This window comes from Lethenteron reissneri, chromosome 58 (genome assembly GCF_015708825.2).
Source record: "Lethenteron reissneri isolate LAM-NWPU_2019-01 chromosome 58, ASM1570882v1, whole genome shotgun sequence".
In the NCBI taxonomy this organism is placed as follows: Eukaryota; Metazoa; Chordata; class Hyperoartia; order Petromyzontiformes; family Petromyzontidae; genus Lethenteron; species Lethenteron reissneri.
Window position 1 is genome coordinate 2,816,221 of NC_083836.1, and position 19,284 is coordinate 2,835,504.

The window sequence follows — 19,284 nt, forward strand, 5'->3', positions numbered from 1 at the left end:
CACCACTCACGCACTCACTCACTCACCATCGCACTCACTCACCCAGTCACTCAACCACTCACCCACACCATTTCAGAATCCGGAGTTGTATTTCCCACAGAATAAAGCCCGTAAATCTAAGAAGCTCTTTGTCAAGAGGGGTGCGACTCGGCCCGCAGACAACATCGAAGCATTCCACAATTTAAATATTTTAACAAATAAATATTGCAATAATGTTTGACCGATTACACTCACACACTTTCGTGATGTTTAACAATGGAGTCAGTTTAAATGAGGACAGAGATGGTGGTTCCTGCTACACACAGCAAAGAGACAAAGATCCCCCGTGTAGCCTTGATAGACTGTTGGGGCAAGTGCTGTTAGCGAGTACCTTATGAAGGTCGACACGGTACACGAGGTGGTGGGTGACCAACACCACTCACGGCCGCCTTTGTCTCACCTGTGGCGATGTTTCCACACCAGGTACTCGTTTAATGGTTGAGTCGACCTAGGGGAGGCCCAGAACCGGTTTAGATAATCGTCACTAGTGTTGTCCGTGAGCGGGAATCGAACCCGGGTCGCCGGGTTCGTAGCGTGCTAATCCCTACACTGCCACTGCCCACATCACCATCATCACCACAACCACCATAACCACCACAACCATCATCACCACTACCACCACAACCACCACAACCATCATAACCACTATCACCACAACCACCACGACCATCATCACCACTATTACCACCACTCCAACTGATACCACTATCACCAGCAGCACCGCCGCTACTGTCAACACGACCACCACTACCATCATCACCACTATCACTACCACTATCACCACTATCACCACTATCACAACTACTACCACTATACTACCACGACCACCACTACCACCATCGCCACTACCACTACCACAATCACCACTATCACCACTATCACAACTACTACCACCATACTACCACGACCACCACTACCACCATCACCACTATCACCACTATCACCACTATCACAACTACTACCACTATACTACCACGACCACCACTACCACCATCGCCACTATCGCCACCACTACTACCACTATCACCAGCAGCACCACCACTATCACCACAACCACCGCTATACTACCACGATCACCACTATCACCACTACCACCATCACCACTATCGCCACAACTCCCACTTACTACCATTATCACCACCGATTATAATTTTCGTCTTCAGTGTATCACCGCTGGAATATGATCGTCATTTAAATAGATATATTTAAGCAGATGTACGCTATAAAGTACTCTATATATACAAATATAGCGTTTGATATTTTCAAAAAATTCTCGTTTAAATAACCATTTCAAATTTGAGACGAAATAGATCGATAATTTAAGCACGTATTCTTACATATATGTTTGCATAATTATTTACATATATATGAAGATATTTTTCCATTGCTTCCTACACGCACACACGAAAATACAGAATGTTCACACAGTACAAAGACAAAGATCCCCGTATAGCCTTAAACAGCACGCGCGTGGGGGCAAGTGCTGTTTGCGAGCGCCTATTAAGTAAGACCAGCACGGCACCGCCTTTGTCTCCCCGGAGATGATGTTTCACATACACACCGCACGTAAGACACTCGTTTTTTGTTGTTAAGGCCGAGTCCACCTAGGCGGGAACGGCACACGAAGGGTATGGATGGCCAGAATCACACCCTACCGCCTTTGTCTCCCCAGTGGCGATGTTTACTACACATCGCACCAGGTACGCTCATTTGAGGCTGAGTCGACCTAGGGGGAGGCCCAGGACCGGTTCAGATCATCGTCACCGATGTTAGTGGTCGAACTTGGGTCACCGTCTGGGTTTGTAGCGCTGTGCGCTAACCACTGCGCCACCGCTCCCCGTAAACTCTACACCACAATCACTGAGGCAGACAGATATGTCCGTGCGTCTGTGCGCACGTGTAAATGTATAAAACGGCGAATGGGAAGACAAAGGCGGCCGGGTAAGGTTCTGAGCACCCCCTTCTCGTGGGCCTTAATAGGTGCTCGCTAACAGTACTTGCCCCAACAGCATCGTAAGGCTACACAGGGCGTCTTTGTATTTGTATGCGTGCGTTTGCACGTGCGCGTGTGTTTGCTTATACGTGTGTGTGTGTATCTGAGTGTGTGTACGTGTGTGTGTGTGTCCGTGTGTGTGTGGGGAGCGGTAGTGTAGCGGTTAGCGCACCTAGCGACCCGGGTTCGATTCCCGCTCACGGCCGACACCGGTGACGATTATCTGAACCGGTCCTAGGCCTCCCCTAGGTCGACTCAGTCTTAAATTAGTACCTAGTGCGGTGTGTAAACATCGCCACTGGGGATACAAAGGCGGTCGGGCGTTATGCTGGCCACCCACCCCCTCGTGTGCCGTGCCGGCCTTCATAGGTGCTCGCTAACAGCACTTGCCCCAACAGTCTGTTAAGGCTATACGGGGGATCTTTGTAGTGGGGAGCGGTGGTGTTGCGGTTAGCGCTACGCTTCGCTACGAACCCGGCGGACCCGAGTTCGATTCCCGCTCACGGCCAACACCGGTGACGATTATATGTATCTGAACCGGTCCTGGGCGTCCCCTAGGTCGACTCGGCCGCAAACGAGTTAACTGGCGTGCTGTGTAGTGAACATCGCCACTGGGGGAGACAAAGGCGGTCGGGCGTGGTGCTGGCCACCCCACCCCCTCGTGTGCCGTGCCGGCCTTTAATAGGTGCTCGCAAACAGCACTTGATAAGGCTGCGCGACAGACGCGTTGTGGGAGTGGTGGGACAACGGTTAGCGAGCGCTGTGCTACGAACCCGGCGACCCGAATTCGACTCCCTCTCGCGGACAACAACAACACCGGTGACGATTATCTGAATGGGTCCCGGGCCTCCCCTAGGTCGACTCAGCCTCAACTGAGTACCTTGGTGCGGTGGGTGTAGAACATCGGCACTGGGGGAGACAAAGGCGGCCGGGCGTGGTCACACAACCCCCTCGTGTGCCGTGCCGGCCTTCGTAAGTTGTTCGCGAACAGCAACTTCCACGAGCAGTCTATTTAAGGCTTTGTATACCAGGTGACCTTTGATTCTATATTTGAAGCTTTCGTGACTGCAAGGTATAATATACTAAGGTTTTTTTCGGTAAAGTCACGTAGGTAAAAAAAATTTAGATTATTACAAGTAAAATAAAATAAAGATCACGACGTTTCGGAGGCAAGATGGAAACTTGTGTTGCCTCCGAAACGTCGTGATTTTTATTTTATTTTACTTTTATTAATTAAAATTTTTTACCTACGTGACTTTACCGAAAAAACCTAAGAATGTGACCTTTGATCTTTCATACGGATTGGAGGAGGCGTTCATCCAGCAGGGGATTGAGCAAAGCTCTCAGTTTGTTTTGATGATTGCGATGTTTCTTCTGCCGCATGTACAGCCAACAACAACAACGAGAACACTCAACAACAGCAACTACACAACACTGGCCATTCTTCATAGCACGTAAATATATAAATATAACACACCGGATTTATTCAGCATTGCACCGTGTTTGAATGTTCTAACTCACGAAGTTATAACAACATCGGATCACGTGTCCAACCATCATCGTCATCACCAGCCATGGTTTATCAACTGCTGGATGAAGACCCCCTTCCCCACTCCACCAATTCCCGTGTCCGTCGGTCGCTGTGCATTGTTGCTTGACTATACTTCACCACTCTGGGTCTCTGCGCGTTGGGCGTGAATGACGCATGGAGAGAGGGGTTTCGGGTGCGTCTCTGGGACCCCGAGCCGCCCACTTTGGCCTTGGTGGAGGGTGGTTGGGGGGATCGAACTTCAGGTCACGCCGATGCGCATGGGTTCGTCAAGTGTCAACGGTTTTTAATGGAAAAAAAAGTTAGAGGCGCGGCCCCTGCAACTGCTTGCGAGTGACACGTCACCGCTGTTGGCAGGCGCCCCTCCACTCAACGAGGAGCTCCAGAACCTCCACATCGGACCCTAGCGTCTTGGGAAGAGGTGGGAGCGAACCCACACTTTGACCCACCGCCGATGACAAACATCAGCCCGTATAGATGTTTTTTTTTTTTAAATCCTTTATATTAAGTTCGCTTGCTTGCTTGCGTGCTTGCTTGCGTGCTTGCTTGCTTGCTTACGACCGTGCAAATCTTTCGGTCGTTTTTAGCCCACTTCCCGTGATCCAATCGAGCTGACATTTTGCACACAGACTCGTTGTGCGAGACAATTAATGTTCGTGAAAATGTTTTTCAAAAAATTTACACTTTTTAGGACAAAAATATTATATTTAATTACCAATTGCTTAATGCTGCCATGCAATCATCTGACCCATAGGTGGCAGCCATCTCAAGCCAGAGGACGAGATGACTCTAGCCGCCACGCATATAAAGGATTTATAGTGAAAAACTTTGTATTTACGGGTTATACTTGTTTATGTCGATGTCGAGTAGCACCTATGATGGCCGGCACGGCACACGACCGGTAGAGGGTATAGATGGCGAGCACCACGCCCGGCCGCCTTTGTCTCCCCAGTGGCGATTTTTTTTTTTACACACACACACCGCACAAGGTACTCATTTAGGGCTGAGTCGACCTAAGGGCAGGGCCCAGGATCGGCTCAGATAATCGTCACCTGGGTATTGGCGGTGGCCGTGAGCGAGAATCGAACTGGGGTCGCCAGGTTCGTGGGGCAGAGCGCTGACCACTGCGCCACCGCTCCTCACTCTTGTCCCCTGCCCAATCATGAACTGTGGCTGCACGTTTTTTGTACTGATGATGGGTGGGACAGAGATTAGCGGCGTTGGTACATGCCTTCCCAGCATTGGTTGCAAACGACCGCGACTAGAGATATAGCTCAATTAAATATGTTTAAACACTATGCTTTGTTAATTTCACCAGGTAAGGCCACTGAGCTATGTAGTTCATTTTCAGAAGCAACCCGTCCATCAGAAATGATAGCTCAACGAAAGCGACCTAGTATCACGTGGACATTTATAGCAGCAGCAGCAGCCAAAAAAAACTCAAAACACGTGACGATGATTATAAATGTTGGAGGGTAAAACCGGAGGACCCGGAGACAAATCCACGCGACCACGGGGAGAGAGCGAGACACACAAACTCCAAATATACAGCAGCAGGCGTCAGGGTCAGGATCGAACCCACGACCTCCTGTATACCAGGCGAGGTAGTTAACATCTCCTAGCCACCGTGATGATAATGAGAGAGAGAGAGACACGCAAACTCCAAATATACAGCAGGCGTCAGGGTCGGGATTGAACCCATGCCCTCCTGTACACCAGGCGAGGTAGTTAACATCTCTTAGCCACCGTGATGATGATAAGAGAGAGGCGCAAACTCAATTCATACAGAAGGCGTCAGGGTCGAAATTCAACCCACGACCTCCTGTACACCAGGCGAGGTAGTTAACATCTCTTAGCCACCGTGGTGATGATGAGAGAGAGAGAGACACACACAAACTCCAAATATACAGCAGCAGGCGTCAGGGTCGGGATAGAACCCACGACCTCCTGTACACCAGGCGAGGTAGTTAACATCTCGCAATCGTGAATTAGGACCGGCGCTAGGCTGTGGCTAGCAAGCCCAGCGTTGATCGTGGCCGATGCAGTAACCACTATTGTGGTTGTGCTGTAGATTAATGTACTGGTTTTACTTTTATGATCAACAGACGGAATTGCCTCGCCTAATAATGCCGTAATTGTGTATTTTGTAAATGTGTTCTGGCGCATACATAATTTATGTGCGGCGTATGTTTTACGATTTAACTCAATAACAACATAATTAACCGGCGATAATCAAATGCAATTCATCTCGAGAAACAAAGGGAATGTAACGGTGAGGCATTTTTTTTTACGAATTATTATCATTATTGAAAAGTGAACGCTTAAAGTGAGTTACGAAAATTAATCAGATTCTGCTCGTGGTCTTAAGATCGCTGGCCGCAACATCACTTCGACCTTGCAGCGCGGAGTTCGATTCGATTTTCCGGCGCGGCAGGGAGTTCCCTCCCTCGCCTCCCCTCCCTCCCCTCCTCCCTTTCATCCCTCCCATCCCATTAGATCACTCCTCTCCCCTCCCTCCTCCCCCCTTCCTCCCTCCCTCCCCTCCCTCCCCTCCCTCGCCTCCCCTCCCTCCCCTCCCCCCTTTCATCCCTCCCATCCCATTAGATCACTCCTCTCCCCTCCCTCCTCCCCCCTCCCTCCCTCCCTCCCCTCCCTCCCCTCCCTCGCCTCCCCTCCCTCCCCTCCTCCCTTTCATCCCTCCCATCCCATTAGATCACTCCCCTCCCTCCTCTCCCCTCCCTCCCTATCTCCCCTCCCTCCCTCCCCTCCCTCGCCTCCCTCGCCTCCCCTCCCTCCCCTCCCTTTCATCCCTCCCATCCCATTAGATCCCTCCTCTCCCCTCCCTCCCCCCTCCCTCCCCCCTCCCTACCTCCCCCCTCCATCCATCCCCTCCCTCCCCTCGCTCCCCTCCCCTCCATCCCTCCCTCCCCTCCCCTCCCCTCCATCTCTCCCTCTCTCCCTCCCTCTCCTCCCTCCCTCTCCACCACCATCTTTGTGTAGTGGTGGTGGTCCTGGTGAATCGGTCCTGGGCCTCCCCTAAGTCGACTCAGCCTCAAATGAGTACATGCTTCGGTGTGTAAGCATCGCCACTCGGGAGACAAAGGCGGTCGGGCGTGGTGCTGGCAACCCATCCCCTCGTGTGCCGTGCCGGCCTTCATAGGTGCCTACTCGCTAACAGCACTTGCATTCTAGTAGAGGCTCTTGCGCCTGCAGTGGCATGAGCAGGGAATTGCAGGGCTGCGCCTGTAACCTGGACAAACAATATGCGTCCTCCGCACACAAGACACGTGATGTGTTTTTTAAATCCTTTATATTAAGTTCACTTGCTTGCTTGCTTGCACGCTTACGACCGTGCAAATCTTTCGGTCGTTTTTTAACCCACTTCCCGTGATCCAATCAAGCTGATATTTTGCACACAGACTCGTTGTGCGTGACAATTTACTTTCGTGAAAAAAAATAACATTCCTAAATTTTTTTTTCATATTTAATTTAAAATACCAATGTGATAAAAATGAAACTCTTACTCAAGAAAAACAGAAATGAATAATAAAATAAAACCGATGCCACGCATATAAAGGATTTATAGTGAAAAACTTTGTTTTTACGGGTTAATTTTTACCCATCTCATCAGCCGCAAGGCCTAATGGCAGCCCTGAGAGGGACCTTGTCTCTGAACGTCTGGCAATTCACCAGCGTTGGTTCAAGACGAGCTTGGATCTGCTGATGTGACTCTGAAAGTCGAAACCGGTCCGTATCTCCAGCCATCTGGCAGTTCATCGGCATTGGGTCAAGCGTGCCTCGCTCTGCTGATGAGACTGTGATTGTTGACACCGACCCAGGGCTCTGCTTGTGTTGTTGATGAGATACGCGGCCAGTATGAGGCCGAGTAGCTGATGGGATGTGTTAAAAATAAACAACCATGTATATTTGTTACGTCCTTTATTATTTAATTGATGGGGATATAGCCACTTGAATGCATATGAATCAGGCGACTTGAGTTCTAGAAGGGCTAGAGAGCTGAGTGACTGATGTACAACTCTAGTGATGTTCTAGATGGGCTAGAAAGCTGAGTGACTGATATACAACTCTAGTGATGGTCTAGAAGGGCTAGAGAGCTGAGTGACTGATGTACAACTCTCGTGGTGCTCTAGAAGGGCTAGAGAGCTGAGTGACTGATGTACAACTCTAGTGATGCTCTAGAAGGGATAGAGAGCTGAGTGACTGATGTAAAACTCTAGTGATGCTCTAGAAGGGCTAGAGAGCTGAGTGACTGATGTACAACTATAGTGATGCTCTCGAAGGGCTAGAGAGCTGAGTGACTGATGTACAACTGTATTTATGCTCTAGAAGGGCTAGAGAGCTGAGTGACTGACGTACAACTCTAGTGATGTTCTAGAAGGGCTAAAGAGCTTAGTGACTGATGTACAACTCTAGTGATGTTCTAGAAGGGCTAAAGAGCTTAGTGACTGATGTACAACTCTATTAATGTTCTAGAAGGGCTAGAGAGCTGAGTGACTGATGTACAACTCTAGTGATGCTCTAGAAGGGCTAGAGAGCTGAGTGACTGATGTACAACTCTCGTGACGCTCTAGAAGGGCTAGAGAGCTGAGTGACTGATGTACAACTCTAGTGATGTTCTAGAAGGGCTAGAGAGCTGAGTGACTGATGTGCAACTCTAGTGATGTTCTAGAAGGGCTAGAGAGCTGAGTGACTGATGTACAACTCTCGTGACGCTCTAGAAGGGCTAGAGAGCTGAGTGACTGATGTACAACTCTAGTGATGTTCTAGAAGGGCTAGAGAGCTGAGTGACTGATGTGCAACTCTAGTGATGTTCTAGAAGGGCTAGAGAGCTGAGTGACTGATGCACAACTCTAGTGATGCTCTAGAAGGCCTAGAGAGCTGAGTGACTGATGTGCAACTCTAGTGATGTTCTAGAAGGGCTAGAGAGCTGAGTGACTGATGCACAACTCTAGTGATGCTCTAGAAGGCCTAGAGAGCTGAGTGACTGATGTGCAACTCTAGTGATGTTCTAGAAGGGCTAGAGAGCTGAGTGACTGATGTACAACTCTAGTGATGCTCTAGAAGGGCTAGAGAGCTGAGTGACTGATGTACAACTCTAGTGATGCTCTCGAAGGGCGGGATACGTGATCGGTGTCACTTACAGGGCAGGCTGATCATGGAGTTCCGCAGTACGAAGCATTCTCAGGCACGCTCACGGATTCACCCCATCAGAGTCAGTGAACCGAGTAATTCGCCCGCCTCTGCGGTGTGACGATAAAGCCGATAGGCATCGGGCAACATCATCATCATCATCATCTGTAACCCCTCCGTGAACCTCGTCTCAGATAGCCCTCGGGCCGATATTTGGTATGAAAATGTCAGAGTAAGTCCCTGCCCCTCGAATGGGGTTGGAGGCGACATTGCAGCTCACCTCTCGTTGATGTTCCAGCAGAAGTGGTGGAAATTCCACGTTCCCATGGCGGGTGCGCGTCTCTCTGTAGTACAACCACCACTGTTGTAGATTGTTTTTCTCAGAGTGGTGCTCGTTTGGAATATATTTGGTCGACCCCGAAGAGACAGATTATGTGCTGAGTCAAACACAGAGACCCATAAACTCACACAGAGACCCATAAACTCACACAGAGACCCATAGACTCACACAAAGACCCACAGACTCACAGGGAGACCCAGAGACTCACACACAGACCCATTGACTCACACAGAGACCCACAGACTCACATAGCGATTCATAGACACAAACAGAGACCGACAGAATCATACAGTGAGCCATATACTATCGCAGAGAGCCACATACACGTACAGTGACCCATAGACTCAAACCATGACCGACAGACTCACACAGAGACCAACAGACTCACGCAAAGACCCACAGACTCACGCAGTGACCCATAGACTGACGCAGTGACCCACAGACTCACACAAAGACGCACAGACTCACGCAACGACCCACAGGTTCACACAGAGACCCACAGACTCACACAGAGACCCACAGACTCACACAGAGACCCATAGACTCACACAAAGACCCACAGACTCACAGCGAGACCCAGAGACTCACACACAGACCCATTGACTCACACAGAGACCCACAGACTCACATAGCGATTCATAGACACAAACAGAGACCGACAGAATCATACAGTGAGCCATATACTATCGCAGAGAGCCACATACACGTACAGTGACCCATAGACTCAAACAATGACCCACAGACTCACACAGAGACCAACAGACTCACGCAAAGACCCACAGACTCACGCAGTGACCCACAGACTGACGCAGTGACCCACAGACTCACACAGAGACCCATAGACTCACACAAAGACCCACAGACTCACAGGGAGACCCAGAGACTCACACACAGACCCATTGACTCACACAGAGACCCACAGACTCACATAGCGATTCATAGACACAAACAGAGACCGACAGAATCATACAGTGAACCCATATACTATCGCAGAGAGCCACATACACGTACAGTGACCCATAGACTCAAACAATGACCCACAGACTCACACAGAGACCAACAGACTCACGCAAAGACCCACAGACTCACGCAGTGACCCACAGACTGACGCAGTGACCCACAGACTCACACAAAGACGCACAGACTCACGCAACGACCCACAGGTTCACACAGAGACCCACAGACTCACACAGAGACCCACCGACTCACACAGAGACCCACAGACTCACACAGAGACCCACAGACTGACACAAGTGACCCACACACTCACACTGACCCACAGACTCACACAGAGACCCACAGACTCACACAGAGACGCACAGACTCACACAGAGACCCACAGACTCACACAGTGACCCACATACCCACACATTGGCCCACAGACTCACACAGAGACCCACAGACTCACACAGTGACCCACAGACTCACACGGAGACGCACATCGAAACAAAATGAAACAACCACCGCGTGCAAGCGGCAACAAGAAAAAAACACCGACTGGAGGGAAAATACGCGCGGCATCCCACGCCATGGGAGCCGATCGATTCTTTTCAGATCTCGGCTGATCGCGGATTTCCATTCCCGTTAGCCCCGCGTGTCCCTGGCGCATGAACCCCAACCCACTACGCCTCTACCGCCACTGTCATCAACCCCTAATTAATCCCGACAGATTTGAGCTGATGCCTTTGACAACTTCCAATGACTTCATCCGGTGGATTGTACGCCGCCACAACCCCCCCCCAAATCCTTCAGCCCCCACCCCCGTGCCCTCCCCCCGCCAGCAATTACCACAATTCCTCTCCCATTGGATTACATCCATACCGAGTGAAGTGTGTGGTTTGCGCGTGTGTGTAAGTGTGTGTAAGTGTGTGTAAGTGTGTGTTGTTTGCGCGTGTGTGTGTGTGTGTAAGTGTGTGTAGGTGTGTGTTTGAGCTTGTGAGTAGGTGTGTGTAAGTGTGTGTGTGTGTTTGCGCGTGTGTGTGTGTGTGTGTAAGTGTGTGTAGGTGTGTGTAGGTGTTTGTTTGAGCTTGTGAGTAGGTGTGTGTAAGTCTGTGTAGGTGTGTGTAAGTGTGAGTAAGTGTGTGTAGGTGTGTGTAAGTGTGTGAAAGTGTGTGTAGCGGTTATCGCGCTGCGCTTTGAACCCGACGACACGGATTCGATTCCCGCTCACGGCCAACACCAATAACGATTATCTGAACCGGTCCCGGGCCTCCCCTGGGTCGACTCAGCCTTAAATGAGTACCTGGTGCGGTGTGTAAACATTGCTACTAGGGAGACAAAGGCGGTCGGGCGTGGTGCTGGCCACCCACCTCCTCGTGTACCGTTCCGGCCTTCATAGGTGCTCGCTAACAGCACTTGACCCTAACAGTGTGAGAGTCAGAGACCCACAGACTTACACAGACTCACACAGACCCATAGATTCACATAGACACCCCCAGACTCACACAGAGACCCACAAACTCACACAGAGACCCACAGATCCACACAGAGACCCAGAGACCCACAGACACACACACAGAGACCTACATACTCACACAGAGACCCACAGACTCACACAGAGACCCACAGATTCACACAGACACCCACAGATTCACATAGAGACCAACAGACTCACACAGACACCCACAGACACACACAGAGACCCACAGACTCACACAGAAACCCACAGATTCACACAGAGACCCACAGACTCACACAGAGACCCACAGACTCACACATAGACCCACAGACTCACACAGAGACCCACAAACTCACACAGACTCACACACAGAGACCCATAAACTCACACAGAGACCCACATACTCACACAGAGACCCACAGATTCACATAGACACCCACATACTCACACAGAGATCCACATACTCACACAGAGACCCACATATTCACACAGAGACCCAGAGTCCCACAGACACACACACAGAGACCCATAAACTCACACAGAGACCCACAGACTCACACAGAGACCCACAGACTCACACAAAGACCCACAGACTCACACAGAGACCCACAGACTCACACAGAGACCCACAAACTCACACAGAGACCCACAGACTCACAAAGAGACCCACAGACTCACACAGAGACCCACAGACTCACACAGAGACCCACAGACTGGATGAAGGCCCCACTCTCCATGTTGCCGCCGCTGATCCCCATCCCCTGCGATAAATAAATAAAAATTAATAAAAATAAAATAATAATTGTATTAATTTTAATTTAATTTTTTTACCTACGTGACATTACCGAAAAAACCAAGAGTATGAATCCTTGCAGTCACGAAAGCTTCAAATCTAGAATTAATGGGGAAGTATTCCATCTGACTCCGAGGCGTCGTAGAAACCACGTGTTTCCCTCCCCCCCGGCCGCCCCCTCAAAGTGCGGGGACCAGGGCGATCGCCCCGATTCGCCGCACCCCAAGGGGTGGGGGGTGGGGGCGGCTCTGAACTCACGGTCCACTCGAATTGACTGCATCGCTCCATCTCCTCCGCGGACGTGCTCAGAGGAAACTAATTAATGACTCCACTCCGCCCCCACCCACGTGATCCCCCTTAATTGACCTCATTTGCATAAACCGACACAGCCCCCACCCCTCCCTCCCATTCATAAACATCTGGATGCGAGGCCATTGCTTCGAGACGGGCTCGGCAGGCAGGGGGTGGAGGGTGATGACGACGGGAGGCAGGGCAGAGGTCGCAAACGGGTTTTGATTCCTTACCCGTACCTTTACCCGGCATCACCAGGGTCGCAAACGGGTACCCGTACCCTACCCGTACCCGTACCCTACCCGATACCCGGCTACCCGTACCCGGCCAGGTATCGGGTAGAGTACGGGTATCGGGTACCCGATTGCGACCTCTGGGATGAAGCCGTGTTGCAGGCGCGGGTGGGTTGATTCTAGGAACTTGAATTGTGAGAAGAGACAAGACGTTGGGAAATGAGTGACAAACGGTGACTCACCAGTGACTCACGGCCTACCCATACCCGGCCGCACCAGGGTCGCAAACGGGTACCCGGCCTGGTCCGGGTACGGGTATCGGGTATCGGGTAGGGTACGGGTATCGGGTACCAGGTTGCGACCTCTGAGGCAGGGGGAGGGGTGGAGGGTGGCGAGGTGGATTGCGGTAATTGCTTTGATCGTTCTGATTGAACTCATCACCGCCTATGGAGGAAGTTGAGGTGGAGCGGTGCATGTGGAGGGGTGCGCAGGTTTGTGAGACTCCCACGTTTGCTGAGGGTGGGGGGGGCTCCACGTGACGTGGCTATGACGAGCGGTGGGATGGGGGGTTGGGGGATGGTCACACCTTGACACCGGATGAAGGATTCCATTTTTTTTATGGACACGGTTTTTATTAACTCTGTATGTTGTTGTTGTATCTTCAAATCTTGTAGCTCAATTTTAACCCACTTCCCAATGTGGTATCGACTGCTAACTTGGTATACTTATGTCATACTGATGACAATACCATGTTATATCATAAAAATAAAAATAAACATATTTTTCAACATTTTTTTATTGACACGCTTTTTATTAACTCTGTCTGTCTGTTGTTGTCGTATCGTCAAATCTTGTAACTCAATTTTAACCCACTTCCCAATGTGGTATCGACTGCTAACTTGGTATATTCATGTCATACTGATGACAATACTATATTATATAATAAAAAATAAAATGTAATATTTTAAAACATTCTTTTTTACATGTTATGTTTCCGGCTTGGGTCTAATTGTCAGTTTCAGTTTCAAGTATTTGGTATAGCCCTGTGAGCCATTCGGCTCTTGAATCGGGTGCAACCGCAACAAACTAAAACATGAACATGAACAAGAAAACATCTTAAAGTGACTATGTGACTATGTGCAAACAGAAAATCCAAGAAAAGACAGCTAAATATTTCAGAACAAGCACCGTACACCACGCTCAACTCACGTTGTTTGTAAATGACCGAGGTCCCTTACGTTGTGGCAAGCTTCGGGGTCACATCCTGGAGTAGTAGAGTTCTTCCATTACTTAGTTAGGGTGCATTTCATTAAAGCGTGTTTAAAAAAAACACATTTTTTTAAATATTATTTCTTATTCATTCTAAAGTTCTGTTCTCGTGCATGACAGCAGCAGAAGCACTGCTACTGCCGTTGTTGTCGTCCAGTGAAAGTTTGACTTAAAGCTTTCGTGACTGCAGCAATTCATAATCTTGGTTCTTTCGGTGAAGTCACGTGGGTAGAAAATAAAAATGATAAAATAAATTTGAAAATAATAAAAGCAAAAAAAACCCACGACGTTTCGATCGCTTGTGTTGCTCTTATCATTTTAAAAAAAAATTATTAACATTTTTAAAATTGATTTAATTTTTTTATTTTAAAAATTTTAGTTTTTTGTTATTTTTATTTCTTTGTAATTTTAAACTAAGAATTATGTCGTCCAGTTGTCCAGCAGCTCGACTTTCTCCTCCTCCTGCTGCTGCTGCTCCTGCTGCCACAGCTTGGTGGTAGCCACCACGAGATCACTGCAGCAGAGAGAGAGACAGAGAGACAGATCGATTATAATTGTTGTGCCAATTCGTTGCCGTACTGGCAAAGAATTGGCACATTCTGTCACGTGACAAACCTCACTTATTGGCCGTGTCGGGTGGTGGCCGGTTTAATGACACATTTATATTCTTAGGTTTTGTCGGTAAAGTCACGTAGGTAAAAAAATAAAATTACAGCTATCGTGCTATGACGGTTCCACCTGAAGACGGAAGCTTGTGTTGCCTCCGAAACGTCGTGATTTTTTATTTTATTTTTAATTTAACTTTTATTAATTATTTTTTTTTACCTACGTGACTTTACCGAAAAAACCTAAGAATATGAATCCTTGCAGTCACGAAAGCTTCAAATCTAGACACATTTATATATTTACACGATCTAACCCAGACACATTTATTGTACAGAGAGAGAGAGAGATAATTCGTGTGGAGCTGCTGCTTATCTATCTTCTCGTCCTCCGCTGAAGGAACACAAACTGCAGTCGCTAGTTCACTCGGCCTCACGGTCCCATCACTGCCCCGTGTCTCTCACGCATCTCTACGAATCTCGATCTCTATGGGTCTCTACGGGTCTCCGTGCGTCTCTACTACACTACTAATCAACAATAAAAAAAAAATTCTGGCCTGGACTTTTGCAGCTGTTTTAGACTAATTTCAGGGTGCTGATTCCAAATCTGATCTCAGATTTGCTCTATCACATCTCATTTTTATGCTATCGGCATACCCCATTTTCATTGATTTTACCCGAAATTAACTCTGTCACTTATGATTGCAAGTTGTTGCGAGTCAGTGACTGCTTTAGTGTAAAAATATGGTGCTGTATTTTTAAGATAATGTGTTTAAAATATCATTTTATGTCGATATCCACATCTATTTAATATTTTTCTTTTGCAGTTTTTATTGAAAATGCAATATTTGATATCTCAAAAACCTGATTTGATAGACAAAAACTGATACCAGATTTGGAATCAGCACCCCAAAATTACCTTAAAACCGTTGGAATACCTTATGCCAGAAAAAGTGTGTTGACCAGTGCTATCTCTATGGGTCTCCATGTACCTCTACGAGTCTCTATACGTCTCTATGAGTCTCTTTGAACATCTGTGAGACTCTCTGTATCACGATGGGTTCCTATGTGTCTCTGAGTCTGTGTGCCTTTATGTATCCTTAGGAGTTTCAACATATATCTGTGAGTCTATGAGTCTCTTTGTATATGGGTCTCTACTTATCGTTCTGAGTCTATGTGGAACAACGCAAACATTCAGAATAATCACCCGACATTCTCCTGGCCTTGCCATTCCTCCTCCTGCGTTAATCACCGAGGCTCCCATAGGGTTCAATGTCCATCACTGATGCTCACAGGGTTCAATGTTAATTACCGAGGTTCCCAGGGTTTAATGTTAATCACCAACGCTCATAGGGTTCAGTGTTTAATCGCTGAGACTTTTATATGGGGCGGTGTAAATCACTGGAGCTCATAGGGTTCAATGGTTATCACTGGAGGCTCCCATAGCATGCGGTCTCATAGAGCCAGACTAAGGTGTCAGTGTTGATCACTGTACACGCACGCACAAAGACAAATGTGCCCGGTGTAGCCTGCGCAGGCGTTTGGGGCAAGTGCTGTTAGCCAGCACAAATGAAGGCCGGCACGGTACACGAGTTGGTGGGTGACCAACACCACTCACGGCCGCCTTTGTCTCACCTGTAGCGATGTGTCCACACCAGGTACTCGTTTAATGGTTTGTCTTGCACCACGCACGGCAGCCTTTGTCTCCCCAGTGCTGTCGTTAAACACAAGTAAACTCTATGCATATGATTGCTGCGTTGGCAGTGGTACACAAGCACAACAACAACACGGCCCGTGTTAATAACAACAACAGGACCACCACCAGCGTGTGTGTGTGGCCATTGAAAAGGAAAACAAACATAATGGACGACGCTTCGGGCAACGCCCCTTCTCCACGACACACCGCGGATCGATTTCTATACAAGAAGGCGTCGATCACCGCCCTCTCTGTCCATCTCTCGCCCCCCCCCCCCGCCCCCCACCCAGGAGAGAAACCGTTCCGCTGCGAATTCATGGGCTGTGACCGACGTTTCGCGAACAGCAGCGACCGCAAGAAGCACATGCACGTGCACACGTCCGACAAGCCCTACCTGTGCAAGCTGTGCGACAAGTCGTACACGCACCCCAGCTCGCTGCGCAAGCACATGAAGGCACACAGTGCCAAGTCGCCAGCAACCTCGAGTCGCCCCGAGTCGCCCTCTCCGAGCCACCAGATCCAGCATCAACAACCGCAACAACAACAGCAGCAGCCGCCGCCATCGTCGTCGTCATCATCGTCGTCCACCTCCTCCTCCTTCTCGCCGCCGCGCACGGCTACAAATCTGGCCGAGTGGTACGTGTGTCAAAGCGGCGGTGGAGGTGGCGGTGGAGTCGGCGGCGGTGGAGGCGGTGGAAGGGTTAAGGGGTGGACACGGTGATTCGCCCGACACGCGCTCCCCTCGTCCCGGTGAACTCCACGAGTTGCAGGTTCACAGTGACCACGTCCGCCGCAGAACTCGTCACTCGTCGCGACCTCCACCGCCCCCGGCTCCACCTCCTCCACCTCCTCCCCCAACTCTGCGCTCCGCTCCGCGTGCTCAACGCGCACGCTGAACTGTGTTCTAAATGTAGACTTCTAGCACCCTCAGTCTCTTGCCGCCACCCCCCCCCCCCTGCCTCGCCACCCCTTCTCCCTAAAGGGGAGATTGCGAAAACCCGAGGCACAGTGGGGGGCTCCCTTTGGTGCTCACTCAGACGCGAGCGACGGCCTTTGTGCGACGCTCGCTCCGAACGGATTAAGCGACAATGGTCGTTAAGCCAAAGGCGGGGATCGAGCACGTGGGACACGTCACATTGCCTTTATGTGCACACGTCACACACACGTCACACACGCACACACACACACGTCACACACACGTCACACACACACGCACACGTCACACACACGTCACACACACGTCACACGCGCACACACGTCACACACACGTCACACGCGCACACAGACGTCACACACACGTCACACACACACGTCACACACACGTCACACGCGCGCACACGTCACACACACGTCACACACGCACACGTCACATGCACACACACACGTCACACACACGTCACACAGACACTCACACGCACTCACACGTCACACACACGTCACACAGACGTGTCACACACACACACGTCACACAGACGCTCACACGTCACACACACGTCACACAGACGTCACAGACGCGTCACAGACACGTCGCACACTCGTCATGCATACGTCACGTTCACGTCACGCACACGTCACACACTCGTCATGCATACGTCACCGACACGTCAGCCACGTCAGTTACACGCGGCACACGCACGTCACGCATGTCGCAGACGCCACACACACACGTGACACTCGTCACACGAATCATCGCCATCGAAATCCACATTCTCGCCGACGCACCGAAAAGTAAGACGCACCTACCCCACCCCACCCCACCCCAGCCCCCACCCCTCCCCACCCCCACCCCTCCCCTCCGCCCCACCCCCACCCCCACCCCCACCCACACCCCTCCCCTCCGCCCCACCCAGCCCCGCCCCTCCCCACCCCTCCCCTCCGCCCCACCCAGCCCCGCCCCTCCAGCGCCCCCCCTCCCCCCGTCCTCCCTTCACACCCCTTCCTTTTAAAATAAATATAAATTGGCTAGCGCCCGGGTTCAATAAATGTGTGCAACTTTGGTCACACACACACATACACAGGCAAAGGTTCTCACCCCCGCGTAGCCTTTCGCAGGCTGCTGGGGCAAGTGCTGATCGCGAGTAGCAATCATATTAAGGCCTCATTTTCACCAGGGTAGTCATTTAAGGTTGATTTCACACGTAGCAGGCTTTCGCGACCAATATTATTCATAATCAACGTTTTTGGGTTAGATCGCGTTATTTTTAAACGTCGAACTACTCAAATATTGTACATGTTGTGGTTTCACGCTTCAACACACCGGTGGGCTAAAGCAGTGAACTATTTATCCTTTGATAATTGGTTCTTTACCCTTCTATCTGGCAACAAAACTGACACCTTTTTTTACAAGGAGTCATGTTTGCATAGACGACAATACCTGCAGTCATAATGCAAAAAAAAACATAACTCTGATAATGTGCACTGTCCTTGTGCACTGTTTTTTGTTTGCATTATGACTGCAGGTATTGTGGTCTATGTAAACATGACTCCTTGTAAAAAAAGGTGTCAGTTTTGTTGCCAGAGAGAAGGGTAAAAAAAACAATTATCATATGTTTTACTGACAAATGAGGTTCCAATGGTATTTGTCTTTTGTCAACGTGACGCTTTTTTACTGATTGGCCGTGTCGGGTGGTGGAGGGTTACGACACATTTATAAATAACGCGATCTAAACCCAAAAACGTTGATTATGAATTTAAGGTTGAGTCGACCTAGGGGAGGCCCAAGACCGGTTTCGAATATTCGCTACCACTGTTACACGTCTTGCCGTGAGCGAGAATCGAACTCGGCTCACCGAGATTCGTAGCGCAGTGTGCTAACCACGGCGCCACCGCTCCCCACATTCACACACACACTCTCTCTCTGCAGAAGATGCATCGGCACAAACCACCCACACGTGCATACTGCCGTTTCCAAATCGCTCTTGCTACCACCT

The 19,284-nt window shown here is 49.8% G+C and overlaps 1 protein-coding gene across 1 annotated transcript in view; it reads left to right on the forward strand.

The window, feature by feature from the left end:
• Positions 1-18,104, forward strand: part of LOC133357512 (zinc finger protein ZIC 4-like) — a gene marked incomplete at its 5' end in the record, with an annotated part of 45,139 nt that extends 27,035 nt beyond the window's left edge. The window contains one exon of the mRNA XM_061575478.1: positions 16,645-18,104. Within this exon, the coding sequence (XP_061431462.1) occupies positions 16,645-17,075 (431 nt within the window). The remainder of the gene's footprint in view (positions 1-16,644) is intronic.
• Between the last annotated feature and the right edge of the window lie 1,180 nt (positions 18,105-19,284).